The sequence below is a fragment of the Poecilia latipinna genome, unplaced genomic scaffold (genome assembly GCF_001443285.1).
Source record: "Poecilia latipinna isolate Pla-1442-1.1 unplaced genomic scaffold, P_latipinna-1.0 Scaffold5299, whole genome shotgun sequence".
Lineage (NCBI taxonomy): Eukaryota > Metazoa > Chordata > Actinopteri > Cyprinodontiformes > Poeciliidae > Poecilia > Poecilia latipinna.
Genome location: NW_015117915.1, coordinates 1 through 12,572, shown reverse-complemented (window position 1 = coordinate 12,572; position 12,572 = coordinate 1). Strand labels below are relative to the sequence as shown.

The following is a 12,572-nucleotide window of genomic DNA, read 5'->3' as shown; positions in this document are numbered from 1 at the left end:
CCTTTCACATTCTTTAAAAAACTTTATCTCCCGTTTTCCTTTTTTGGGGTAACCAAATTTTTTTTTTTTTTTTTTTTTTTTTTTTTTTTTTTTTTTTTTACTGAGACGTTGCTCAATGTAGCAAGAAAGAAAGTTGTTGAGTTGCCAACAGTGGGGTCACTATTGTTAATTGTGAACGTGCACACATGACTTGGAGGGACGACCAGGTCAGTCAAACCTCTCTCACCGGAGAGCAAAAGAGGACAGTGGTTGATTTTTACACATTTGCCAAGCTAGATAAAATCGGCGGATAAGATCGGCTTCATATGTAATAATTGGACGATCTCCCAAAACTAAGGAAATCATCACCAATAAATCGGTGCACCCCTAGTTCACAAACTTCAACATTGTGACTTTTAGGCATGCGTCTCGTCGCCCCTACCTGCAGGTGCTGCTTTTCTGCATCACCTCCGCCCTGTGGTAGCCTGACAACTTGCAGAAGCCATCGTTGCTGTAGACAATGGGCCAGTCCACTATCTGAGCGTTGCCCAGGACAAAGTTGGTGTCTGTTTTAAAGAGGACATGAAAGAAAATAGCAACTTTAGATGACAGGGTGCTATCAAAAGCCGTCATATCCACAATCTAAAACGATATTTTGGCTCAGGAGAAGGTCGAGACGAGCGAGTTCTGTGGAAACTCAAAGGAATTCCGACTTAAGACATGTTTGAACCAGAGTTAAACGTTAAATATGTCTTAAATCTGTTTTTGTAATTACATACAGATTTTTACGGTTCAAAAATATTTAAATGTTAATTGGTTACGACGTCTAGCTAAAGTGCGACCTCATGATTTGAATCTTTGAAAGCTGTGTGAAACATGGATTTTATTGGAAAAATGTGTTTACACAGTAACGCTTACACCATTAGTTAAAAGTAGCAAATATACTGCCTTTGAGTGCCAGAACGCTTTTAAGTGGTTGCCATTAGGGTCTCTAATTGTCTACGCCTCATTACGTTCTTCACACAGGGTAAAACTCTTGCTTCAAGAACAGAACACCATAAGATAAGCTTTTCTTTTTTCTTTCTTTTAACTTTCTCTGCAGAAAACACATACAACTCTCCTTTTGGCAAGTATTTAGGTACAAACCTAAATATTCAGATACAGATATAGTTACAGCTTCAGTCAAATGTTTGTGTTTACTTGTCAATGGGCTGAAACTTACATGAGTTTGAGTATTTTTAGTTTATTTGATTTGTTATCTGCCAAGGGTGGAAATGATCATACAACAAACAACTAAGATGAAGATGTTTCATCATGTGGACGATTAGGTAATCTTTCAATTTTACCAACATGTTTCTGCTGAGTGGAGATGATAATTTATAACATTTTGGAGTCCTGACCTAAATCTGATAAATGATTTGTTCAGAAAGCTAAAAATAAGGGTGATGGTAAAGAGCCCTTCCTACTTCAAAACCTTGAAGCTCATCGTTTAAATCTAAATCATCATCAAAAAAAAAGAAGAAATCATTCCAAAAAAAAAAGCTTGTTGGTAGTTTCATTAGGGTTTTCCTGTTGATTTTTGAGAAGCGCAAGTTATAAATAGCTTGTAATGTGTCTTTTTTTTTTTCGCTCTGTTGAGTTTTGAGAGATGCCTGTCTCACTTCCAACCACAAACAAACTTGGTTTGAATGACATTCATTTTAAATTTACATCTGCCAGGGCTGTGAGTCGTTTTGGACTTAACCGTATCCTCAAAAATGTTTTATCTTATTGCAAGTTACCACAGTAGCACATTATCAAGATTTCCAAAAGCGTCTGGCATATAATTGGCTGGATGTTGGACCACTCTTGCACAGAAATAAATAGGTTGTCATGCTGGGACAGACCTGTTTTTAAGCCTATTCCTTAACTTTTCCCTGTGAATGGTTCAACAAAGATAAACAACAACAACCATCAGTATATTTGGAAAAGTCAAGATGAGCCTTTAACTGAACCAAGTGGTCAGCATGGTGGTGGAGGCACCATGATGTGAGGCTTTTTTGATATTAGTCAAAACATTTTCTAACTTAGCTCCAAATCAACAAACAGATTCATAAATTGCGACGCAGTCAAATGTTCCTTAAAGACAATGTTACCAAAGACAGGCCTAACTTGGGCAGAGAAGTGATAAAGACACTTGGATTAATCTTTTAGAACGTTTTAAGTTATGTTGATAAAATTTATTTAACTGTTCAAGTGCATAATCATTCCACCCTGGAGAAAGAACAATTCTAGTAAATAAACTTAAAACTCGTCTTATAGTCATGCTCGTCTGTCAGAAATCCTTAAATATTTATTTATATTTCAGTTTTTAGCTATTTCTATGGGAAATATAAGAACGACGTGTAAATCTCATTTGTTACACCTACTAAAACATGTTTGTGCTATTAATTAGATTGACCAAACTTTTGTAGGAGAATAAAACATTTGCACCTAATAATTTGGCAACTTCTGGCGACATTTTAGGAAAATTTGCAGAGATAAATACTTGAAGGAAAATCAGTCTTTTTGTTTTGCAGATATCCAAAACAAAACCAAAAAACAAAAGTTAAATGTAGAATAAGGGTAGCATTTTTTTTAAAAGCAAATCAAATCAAACATTTTAAAATTAATTATCCCCATTTTCACTGATGAGATTGTGAGTTTTAGTTTGAGAGGAATCTTTTTGTAGCGTTTTGTATTGTAGGGTTGGTAAAAGGGCAGGGAAGGGAAGAAAAAAAAACTGGCCACATAAAACAGAAAACTTTCATTGACACAAAGTCACGGTAAACACAAAACAGCAACTTAAAGCATCAGCACGGTGACAGAAGATGATCCACAACACATCACATGCCTATGTGTCCTTCACAACAGCCACATGCACAAGGATCTTTGTGAGAAAACGGGGTTGGAACTGAAACACTCTCTGGCTGACTTAGTTCTGGGAAAATGCACGTCATAGAAACGACTAAAGAGCTAACAAGGCGCCTTCTACTGAATGACAGCGTTGGATACAGATACATTGATAAAGATGCTGAGATAGGGAGCACTCCATGTTAAACTTCACAGTGTACCTGTCTGTCTATGTGGCAGTGTCCAAACTGAAATGTTTGAAAAGAAAAGAAAGTTAACAGAGTACAGGGAGAAACATTTGAATGAGTGAAGAATGTCAGACACAGATGACGATCTGCAATAAACAAAAGACACACACAGCACTGGATCTTTAATCCCAACGGACTTGGCCATAATTCAGCTGTTTTCCATAAACTCACTGAACGTTTCCGGGTAAATGCGACATGTTAGCTTTATTGATATTAAGAGTGCTTGTCCACTGGTTATAATTTTTGTGGCTGATTGTCGATCTGTGGGTTTTATAAAGCGCTGACCTGTTAATCGCTGCTTTATCTGATTCTCATTAAGAACCGCAATTCACGACTTCAAAACGCTTCTTCCTGGTTCCCTGCTATGAGCGGTCAATAATTAATGGCACCAGGAGCCGAGGCTGTGTCCCACAGAGCAAGCAGTCGTTGTGAAGCAGTTTTATTTTATTTTTTTTTCCTATGTTAAAAGACACATAGAATAATTGTCAAATTGATATGCTTAAGTCTATTGAGTGTTTTCTATTAGCAATTAAAGAAGTTAGCGCAGCTAGCATCACTTAAACAGCACCTTTCAAGAGACTGTCAACCTTTTTCTTTATTTCCAAGAGGCTGACAACATTCCCAAATCCAGGATGTTCAATGACGGGCAGAATTTGGAAGCTCAAAAAGATAAAAAAAAAAAAAAAAAAAAATTACAAAAACTTGTATTTTTTTTCAGCCTCCCTGTTAGCTACTGAAAGTCTCATCTCTCTCTCAACCGGAATGAACAGCTGACATGTAGTTCTCCAACTGACAGCATCTCTCTTTCATTTTTAAACATAGTAAAGATGCTGAATGTGGGCACATTTTAGCAGTTCTCTGTAGTTGGCAACTTCCTTACCGATTTGTGTTGATGTTTTCGCCAAATCAGCTCATTGTGTCACACAAACGTCTGAAAAAACAGAATGTCTACATCTAAAGTAATCAAAATAGCACAGAGACAGACACTAACTGTCAGTATGCGTATGTAAGGCCTAAGTCAGCTAATTACAGTGTGTATATATATATATATATTCAGCCTTAACTTGACTCTGCTGGCTGCAGTTTTCCCCTGTAAGCTTTGATACAAGCTGCTTAAAAATGTGCTCAACCTACATGCCAAGCAGAAGAAATGAGAGCAAGAATCCTGACAGATGTTATAAGAGCAATTACAAGCATTAACCCATTGCAAATGTATTTTCATCCCTGTTTCTTCAACACACAAACAATGGTGCCAATAAAAACGAACGAATGACGGCAAACAGCATAACCTGCAGCACGCAGAAGATGCTGCGCAGGCTTCACGGCTTTAACTGCCAACGTTTTCTTGGCTGCTGCTTTTGACGCAACAGAACCCGGCTATTTAGTGTCGATGCGAAACAGACGCGGCAACACAAAATGAGACCGCTTTGATTAGAATCCAAATTTTACTTCTTTATTTTGCTGACAGGAAAAAGGAAAAAAAAAATGCTCTCATGAATAAAAGTACCATATTTTGTATTTAAGAAGCAGAAAATATATACAATTTCAATTTTTTTTTTTCCTTTTTTTTTTGGAAGGGAATCCATGGTGTAAAATAGCTTTACAACAATATGCAGTTTTGGGGTTAAGCAAATGTTTGCAGTCACTTTCAAAAGAAGAAAAAGTCAAACCAAACATCTATCAATCAATCAGAATTGAGGGATTTACTCTCAACTTTTGCCAGTGATCCGTGAAAAGATTAAAACTTATGTCTTGAGTCGTCAAAGCAATTCCATCATTTCATAATTTCTGTTTAATTAACACACAAACCTATGTAGTTTGATGCAACTTTCTTGGGTTCTTGGGATTATAGGTCACTAAAGATTAGTGACCTGTAATACTTCATTTTCCGTTTGATTTAAATCTAATACTTCTATATGAAAAAAGCAGCAGCACATTTTGTTCTTTTTTTATGACTTACGCCCCAGAGAAAACAACAACAACAACTAATCAGTCAAAACTGGAACAGGCAGAGAAAACCAGAAATCATCGTCAGCCGAAAAAAAAAAAAGTCTGATTGATGAGTCTGTGGCTACATGAAAACACTCTTTTCCTGGATTATTGGTCTCCATTTCCTGTCCCTTTGGCACGACACAGAAAACAGGTCGGACACGTGTAATTGTGTTATAGCTGACCTGCTGCAGATACAGCACTGATGTCGAGGGTGTGAAAAAGCTTTTTATCAGGCCGGATCCAATAAGACCCAAAGGTGTTTTAGTTTTTGTTTTTTGCAAATTAGCTATAAAAATGTATAAACTAGTTAAAAACATTCTTTTTTTCACAAACAGATATAGATGTGGACAAATTTCTTGGATCCTTGGTGGAAAATAAATTAGACTTTTGTTGCAGTCAAATAATCTGAAACTGAAGATTTAAGAAAAATCAAGACTTTGACTTGATCATGTTGGTTTAGTGGAGGGGGAAATAAATCCATCATATATTTGCAAATATTCATTTAATATAAATGTAATGCATGTCTGGAATTTGTGCTTTACTTTCAAAACTATTCTATTTGTAAAAAAGTTGAATTAAAAAAACTATACATTTCTGCTTCCTTGGTGTCTAAACATGACAGCACACACACTTCGACCCTTTTCTTCCAAGTTTCTATAGCAACAGTTAAATGGTACGTTGATTTATTTGGGAGTGAAGTCACCAAAAAGCATCTTCTGTCCTACCTTCACAAGCAGCATGTGGAGTTTTTCAAACTCTACTACAGCTCAAGATTATGAAACACTCCAAGTGAGGTTGGCATAAAACTATGAATGATAATGTGAAGAAGCGCATCCTGTCTGCTGTTAAGATACAGCGCAGAATCCATGATGCTATGGGCCTGTTTCCATTCTTTAACTCCATTGAGAGAGATTTTGTGACGAGGAATGCGCAAAGATTTTTCTTTTCTAACCTTGTTTTATCTTCTACGAAAAGTGCTTTCCTTTTTCAGAGAGTGTTTTGCGTACACATAAAAAAAAATCAATGTAAAGGTGCCAACCAATTCATCCACATCTGCATGCTGCTCTAAAAGTCCATGTCTGAGTTTACAGGAAGTCGTTCACTTATCATTTCTGTTATTTGTGAGCTACAGTCCAAAAATCTCCGTAGAGCCAAAGATCTGTAGCCATTTTTAATTAATGGTAAGAGACAAACTACTGGCCAGGAATGTAAAAAATCAATATGTCTAGACAATTGTGAGGAGTTGCTTATTTAGCAGCAAAAGGTTACATAAAAGGACGAGTTCCTTCATTGTTTATGAGCTCCCACCCACCACTGTCCCGGTGGCATCCTGCAGATTTAAAGATCTATGTTTTTTTTCTTCTTCTTCTTCTTCTTCTTCGTTGGTTTGTTTGTAGCAATAAACTGCTTACTAATCAATAACGACAATAACCACAAGGTCATAAGAATGGATTTTTTTCTTTTTCTTAAAGTTTGGATTTATCTTTTTAATATTTGGTAAGATGTCTGTTTTCTGCCATCGTACGTTTTAATGCAGACGTCTTTTTAAATGAAGGGTTTGCTTTTGACGAAATGATAATTTCCTCTGACAGAAAAAGCTGTGACCATGGGATATGTGCACCCCGTACATACATGTACATACATACATACATGTACATACATACATACATGTACATACATACATACATGTACATACATACATACATGTACATACACACATCGTGGCTCGCACCCAAAACCACACTATCATCCCTGCTTTGGTTTCACAGATCACTGCTCAGTGTTACACCTCTCCAGCTCACACTGCCACTTTCTATTTCATCTAATAAAGGCCAAAGGGTGACAGGAAACAATGCACAGAGCTTCCAATTTTCATAATACACCTCTGTGTCCAGTGTGATGGATTATCTATTTTCTATCAGGAAATAAAAAAACAAAAAAAAACTTGATTTTTCTTTCTTTCTTTCAAGCTATAAATGGATAAAAAAAATCACCCTTCTGTTTTAGAGGTTTTTTTTTTTTAATTTATGCTTTGTGAATAAAACTTTGATTACCATGATGAGGGTTTAGTCTGAATGTGTTTTATCCTTAAACAAAGTCTGTAATTGCTTGTTTAATCACGGCCCTGTGTTCCACTTTGACAATCAGCAGCATTCTACAAAAAACACAGTTTTTTTTTTTTTTTTGTTGTTTTTTGTTCTGCCTGGGTGAGCAGAATCTGTTGTTTAGTTAAAGCTGGATGTTAAATCCTCTTAACAGCTTGAGGCATTTGCAACAAGGGCTTAAGTTGAGTTTCAAACTGCACCCTGGATGATGATGGTGATGATGCCCCCTCCCTCCCCTCCTCCTACTCCTCCCCAAAACACCAGGAATGACAATGAGCTCTATGGCAGTTCTGCATCTTTCTGCATGTAACAAGAAAATCAGCATCTTTTAAGGTTTTCCTCTCGCTCGTGGAAATCCCTCTCCGTCCTTATCTGGTCCATACGTTTCTCAGCGGAGACTTGCACTGGTCTTATGTAATCAATGTAATGATTTCAGTGACCTGCTGTCTCTGCTCTCTGCTTGCACTGCAGGGACTAAAACTGATGCTTAAAAATAAATAAATAAATAAATAAATATAATAATAATCTGATCATTCTGAAATTATATTATTACATTAACAAGAGCTAGACACACTTCAGTAGTTTTCTCTTATAACTTTCCCCCCTCCTTTTTTAAAATAAAGACATTTTGGATTATGTGCAACTAAGTAGCCTCCTGTTTCCCGTCGTTGTGTGTTTATTTGATGCTGTCTAACAATTTCTGGCTACACTGAGACATTTGCTAAACTGTTCACACCTTACAGGTTAGTCTACCGTCATAGTGATCATCATCCTTACCGTTCGACCGTCTCACAATATTCTCCAAAAAAGTATTCTGGGGGGCCACAAGTCCCCTCCGCCCCCCCGCCATGCTGCGGCTTCACTCAGTCCTCTGCAGATGGAAATGTACCCCTCAGTGCCTCGCTGCTCTTCATGCTTTCTCCTGTGTGCTTCTTTCTTTCTTTCTTTCTTTCTTTCTTTCTTTCTTTCTTTCTTTTATTGAAGGAGCTGCGTGCGTTTCGCGGACAGGAGCTGTCTGCTCTGCTTCGTTAGCCTCCTCCTCCACCTCCACCTTTTCCTCCTCCTCAGCCCGGTGGGATGCGTTGGCGCCTCACGCACCGCCTCATCATGCAGGAGTGGAAAACAAGACCGGGACGCACCGCACTGCACTGTGCAGGAGGGGCAAGCCTGCGAGCCGAGCCTGGGAGGTCCAGGAGCGCCATCTGCCGAATCTGCAAAACAATAAAAAATATTTACACCTCTAAATGTTTATTATTATTATTATTATTATTATTATTATTATTATTATTATTATTATTATTATTATTATTATTATTATTATTTACAACCACAAGCTTCAATATATTTTATTGAGATGTAGTGAAAGTAATTTAAATATGTTGAAATAAATGAATGTGTTTGTCCTCTTTGTGCAAGTAAAATTCTGTAAAGTGTGGAGTGCATTTTGTATTTAGCCCCTTTTGTTGTGAGTCGCTCTGTTTCTTTCACAGCTCACCTAATTTCAGTTCTGCTCATTAATTAATATCAAAACAAATACAGTTGCTCTAGCTGTGACTCTATTACCCAGGGCAGCATTCAAAAGAAGTTGTAACATTAGCTAACGCTATAAGCGTTTCAGTGCTTGTCCTCATTCAAATAAATATTAAACAAACAAGTAAACATCCAGCTGTTTTTTGTTTCTGGACACTTGCCCAGGGCACAATTCAAAAGGGGATGGCCCGATCACAATGAAAAATATATAACCTACTGCCTAATGTTTTAATGCGAATGATGTGACTATGAATTTTTCAGAATGCGAACAATACCTGACTGCCAAAAAACGAAGTTTTCATTGAATATGAATGTCTATGATTTTGATTTCCCTTATTTTTTAAAAGGGAAACCCGGTTTCCAAATGTAAATTATGAAGATACAAATTTATTTAAGTATAAATCAAAGTTTTAGCATTAACTAGCATGTACAGCAAATATTGCACATGCTAGTTATGGCCGTCATGACAGGAGGCTAAACGGGGCACCAAAGAGGGTAACTGGTACAAAACCAAGGAGATCCTTTTGAAGGGGGTCGACTGGATTCTCAATGAGATCAAGTTTGCCTTGTTGCTGAAAATGTGCTATATAAATAAAATTACCTTACCATACCTTATGATTGTTTCTTCAGAAATCTAAGTGATTCCAGATATTAATTATAAGAACATTAATTATAAGTGAAGTAATTCAAAGAAAAGCTGATCCTTAAACATTTTTCAGTTTATACAGTTAATATAAACAATTTTTTTTATGTAATATTTGATTTGACCTCTTTCTGTACACCGACACATTTTACTTCAGAATGTAAAGTGTGCTACCAATGATTTTACATTGTATGATTGTTTTCACTCACTTTTTATAAAACACACTTTGACAGAAGTCCATGTAAGCAGCGTGACCCTTGCAATGGAAGTCAAAATAAAGCTAACTAGGTTACCGAGTATGTCCATATAAAGGTAAGTTGTACTTCAAATCAATGTTTGCCTTGTTTGGCGTTCACTTGCAGTCGGTCCTTAAATGGCAACAAGCGTGACCTGAATTACAAGCTCTTTCCTTATATTGCAGTTCTCACACGAAGGCAAGGCTTTATCACACGCGCCGTTTATCTCGTGCCATAAAAGCTGTTTTAGCACAGCAATGTGTTTAAAAATTATAAAATTCACTGGTTCAGATTCCAATCAACGCATACACTCTGGTCTGGATGAAAATGAAAACCCTACGATTTAAAAGTAAATTAGTCAATTTTTATAGTTATATAATTGAGACTGAGCTAAATAATTTCTCAAATGGTTCCAAAATACTTGAACTTGATCTTTAAAGATGATGGCTGAATGAATGCAACTGAACTTTTATTTATTTTTAAATAAAGACTAAAATACAAATGACTTATGTTGGGCAGTTTTAATATATAGAGGACAAATTACAAACTAACCTGTGACATAATTTTTTTATTACTACAATCACACACGAGCAGTATCGTAGACAGACAACATCTTTTACATCTTTTCAGACGAAATAGCCCGATTGACATCAATCAGGAAACAAACATTTTGTTGAGAAAACCAGTCTTTGCGTCTAAAAAGAATGAAAAAATCGGCCGCCGGCATTAACTCGACCATGTCTTGGTGATCCTCAGATGACTCAGGTGATCCGTTATGCGTTTGTGTTCGGGAAAGTTGGCGAAGTTGGCCGCCTTGATCTGCAGCCAGGTTTGGGCCCTGCGCTCGGCGGCGTGGCCGACCTCCTGCTCCTTCGTCAGGTACGGCCGGCTGAGCCAGTACTCGTTCTCAGCCTCGCGCTCCAGGTGGTTCACCATCTTGCTTTTCATCTGCCACGTGATCTGCCGCGGGCGGCGGTGCTTCCCGATCCACTGCTTCCCGGGGATACCTTTGCGCAGCAGCATGAGGGTGAGGAACATGGCGGCAGATTATCCGACCTGGAACGACGAGAGCCGTTAAAAACATTTGAAAACAATTTCACATTATTGGTTTGGACTACTTTAACTGGTTGAATTGTTTTTTCTTTTCCTCTGCTGCTCCTTTGAAATCAGTATTTTTGAAATTATTATGTAGTTTAGCAGTACACTACATATAACTGCTGCAATAAAGCAGGTTATTCAATAATTGGCAAGCAGTCCAAATCAGAGGAAGCAATGCAAGCACAAGAAAAAAACTACAAAATATAAATACAAATATTATTTAATGCTAATCATCTTGCTGCTGTACAACATTCAGTACTTTGATATTCATAATACTATAAGACACTTTGAAGCCTCTTAGACTTAAAAGAACACACTGGAGTTAGATTAATGATCCTTATGTCTCGTCAGACTTACTGCTGAATTGTACTAATTTTATGCCAGTCTTGACTTATTTTGCATCAGTTCTTAGGTTTAGGACACTTGAAGCATGTTCCAAGTAATAGGGGTAAATTCGGTGAACCTTGATTCGACATGTGTTTCATTCTGTTGGAAATAACCAGGACAAATGACACACAGAGCTTCACTGTCGACACTGTCTTAATTTTAGTAATATATTTCTTTGCATGCATTTTATATAATCGGCGTATATTTCATATGTCGCACAATTTAAGAAAAGTACCTCTTCTGCTATTTTTGTCTTTCTTAATGGCAATTTTAATTTATGTGGGACTGAGTGGGAGCATGCTCCATTTTGTTGTGCCTCCCAGGATAATGAAAATAAGGTCTATTCTCTGTAATAAGAATAAGTTTAATGGAAAGATAGGCGTGCACAAATTTTACCAACATAGTATGACAGTTTCATTTGCTGCCTGAAGCTTCATCAAAACTTATCTAGCCATCACTACTTTCTGATTTTGGAGTTTAGTATTTGTTTTACTGATGTTAACATATTACACATATTAATTGTTCAAACTAGAGCTGAATAGTAGCACTGTTTCTTATTATTGAGACAAAAAAATTATATAACAAACCTCACGTCAAAAGTCTCACTCTCAATGCAATAAATTAGCTCATTTATTATTTTACTAAAAGCTGCCCTTTGCACACTGAGTCACAATGATGACCATTTTACAACAGGAAGATAGCGTGGTTAAAAAAATTCGACTTTATCTTTGTGTGTTTAGGAGGGTTATTGTGGGAAAGGGCAGAAGATGGGAAGAAATAAAATATTTACGCAGCTCGCACAGTTTTGTATGAAGTTTCGCATAAAACTAATGCAAAACAGAGCTGGACAAAGCAGCTTTAGCATTTTAACACTCTGTCTAAAGCTACAAGCTAAAGCTGAATTAGCAGCAACAAGGACAAACTAAAACAGAATCATTTAAAACTTAAAACAGAAACCAAACTGTAAGAGACAATTGTGTTATTTCCCCCCACCTTTAACAAGAGTTGAATACAGTCAAATCTTCGACATTGAGGTAGAAACACGGCCAGAATTAAATAAGACAAGTCAACATCCAAAATGTGACAGCTAGCTAGCTTCAGGGGTCATTTGTAATATTTCCGGAGCAGCGGCGTGTCGCTGGAAGCCGAGTCGGCTCGATGTGTTGATTCATTCAAGTGAACGACGAAGAGAATGCATTGTTCAAATAAATATTACTTTTCACATGATTAACTCGAAAATTGTTTTGTATACATTTGTCTATATAAATATACCAAAACTTTATTTTTAAAAAAGCAATAAATGACAGAGTCACTTGGGAACCGAAATAATCGGCTCTTTTTCTAGTGAGCCGAGATAAATGATTCCGATCTATAAAAAAAGAGCCTAAATTCCCATTTCGGTTCGGCGCAGGAGAAGATTCAAACACAAATTTAAAAAAAGAAAGGAAAATAAACTCTTTTTTTTTTTTTTTTTTTTTTTTTT

General features: G+C 36.8%; 2 protein-coding genes across 3 annotated transcripts; both read right to left on the bottom strand.

The window, feature by feature from the left end:
- Nucleotides 1–123: 123 nt before the first annotated feature.
- LOC106943433 (potassium voltage-gated channel subfamily H member 1-like) lies at nucleotides 124–8,345 on the bottom strand. 2 transcript variants are annotated; one of them, XM_015026743.1, is made up of 3 exons: nucleotides 7,973–8,331; nucleotides 3,072–3,098; nucleotides 129–545 (listed from the first exon to the last, which is right to left on the bottom strand). In XM_015026743.1, exons 1-3 carry the CDS (start codon nucleotides 8,043–8,045, stop codon nucleotides 418–420), a joined length of 228 nt encoding a protein of 75 aa, XP_014882229.1. In that variant the 5' UTR covers nucleotides 8,046–8,331; the 3' UTR covers nucleotides 129–417. The 2 variants fall into 2 exon arrangements, 1 of the variants encoding a protein (XP_014882229.1); XR_001423914.1 differs by lacking the exon at nucleotides 3,072–3,098 and having other exon boundaries at nucleotides 124–545; nucleotides 7,973–8,345.
- A 1,767-nt stretch (nucleotides 8,346–10,112) lies between these two features.
- LOC106943432 (ribosomal protein 63, mitochondrial-like) lies at nucleotides 10,113–12,244 on the bottom strand. Its single transcript, XM_015026742.1, has 2 exons — nucleotides 12,083–12,244; nucleotides 10,113–10,660 (listed from the first exon to the last, which is right to left on the bottom strand). Exon 2 carries the CDS (start codon nucleotides 10,640–10,642, stop codon nucleotides 10,331–10,333), a length of 312 nt encoding a protein of 103 aa, XP_014882228.1. The 5' UTR covers nucleotides 10,643–10,660; nucleotides 12,083–12,244; the 3' UTR covers nucleotides 10,113–10,330.
- Nucleotides 12,245–12,572: the final 328 nt, after the last annotated feature.

Bases quoted from the DNA above. Each gene is read 5' to 3' on its own strand.
- LOC106943433 (XM_015026743.1), bottom strand. From the start codon at position 8,045: ATGGCGGGGGGGCGGAGGGGACTTGTGGCCCCCCAGAATACTTTTTTG. The intron at 3,099-7,972 runs GTAAGGATGATG...CAAACATTTCAG, and splicing joins TATTGTGAGACGGTCGAACG to TTTGGACACTGCCACATAGA. The intron at 546-3,071 runs GTACACTGTGAA...TCTTTAAAACAG, and splicing joins ACTGCCACATAGACAGACAG to ACACCAACTTTGTCCTGGGC.
- LOC106943432 (XM_015026742.1), bottom strand. From the start codon at position 10,642: ATGTTCCTCACCCTCATGCTGCTGCGCAAAGGTATCCCCGGGAAGCAG.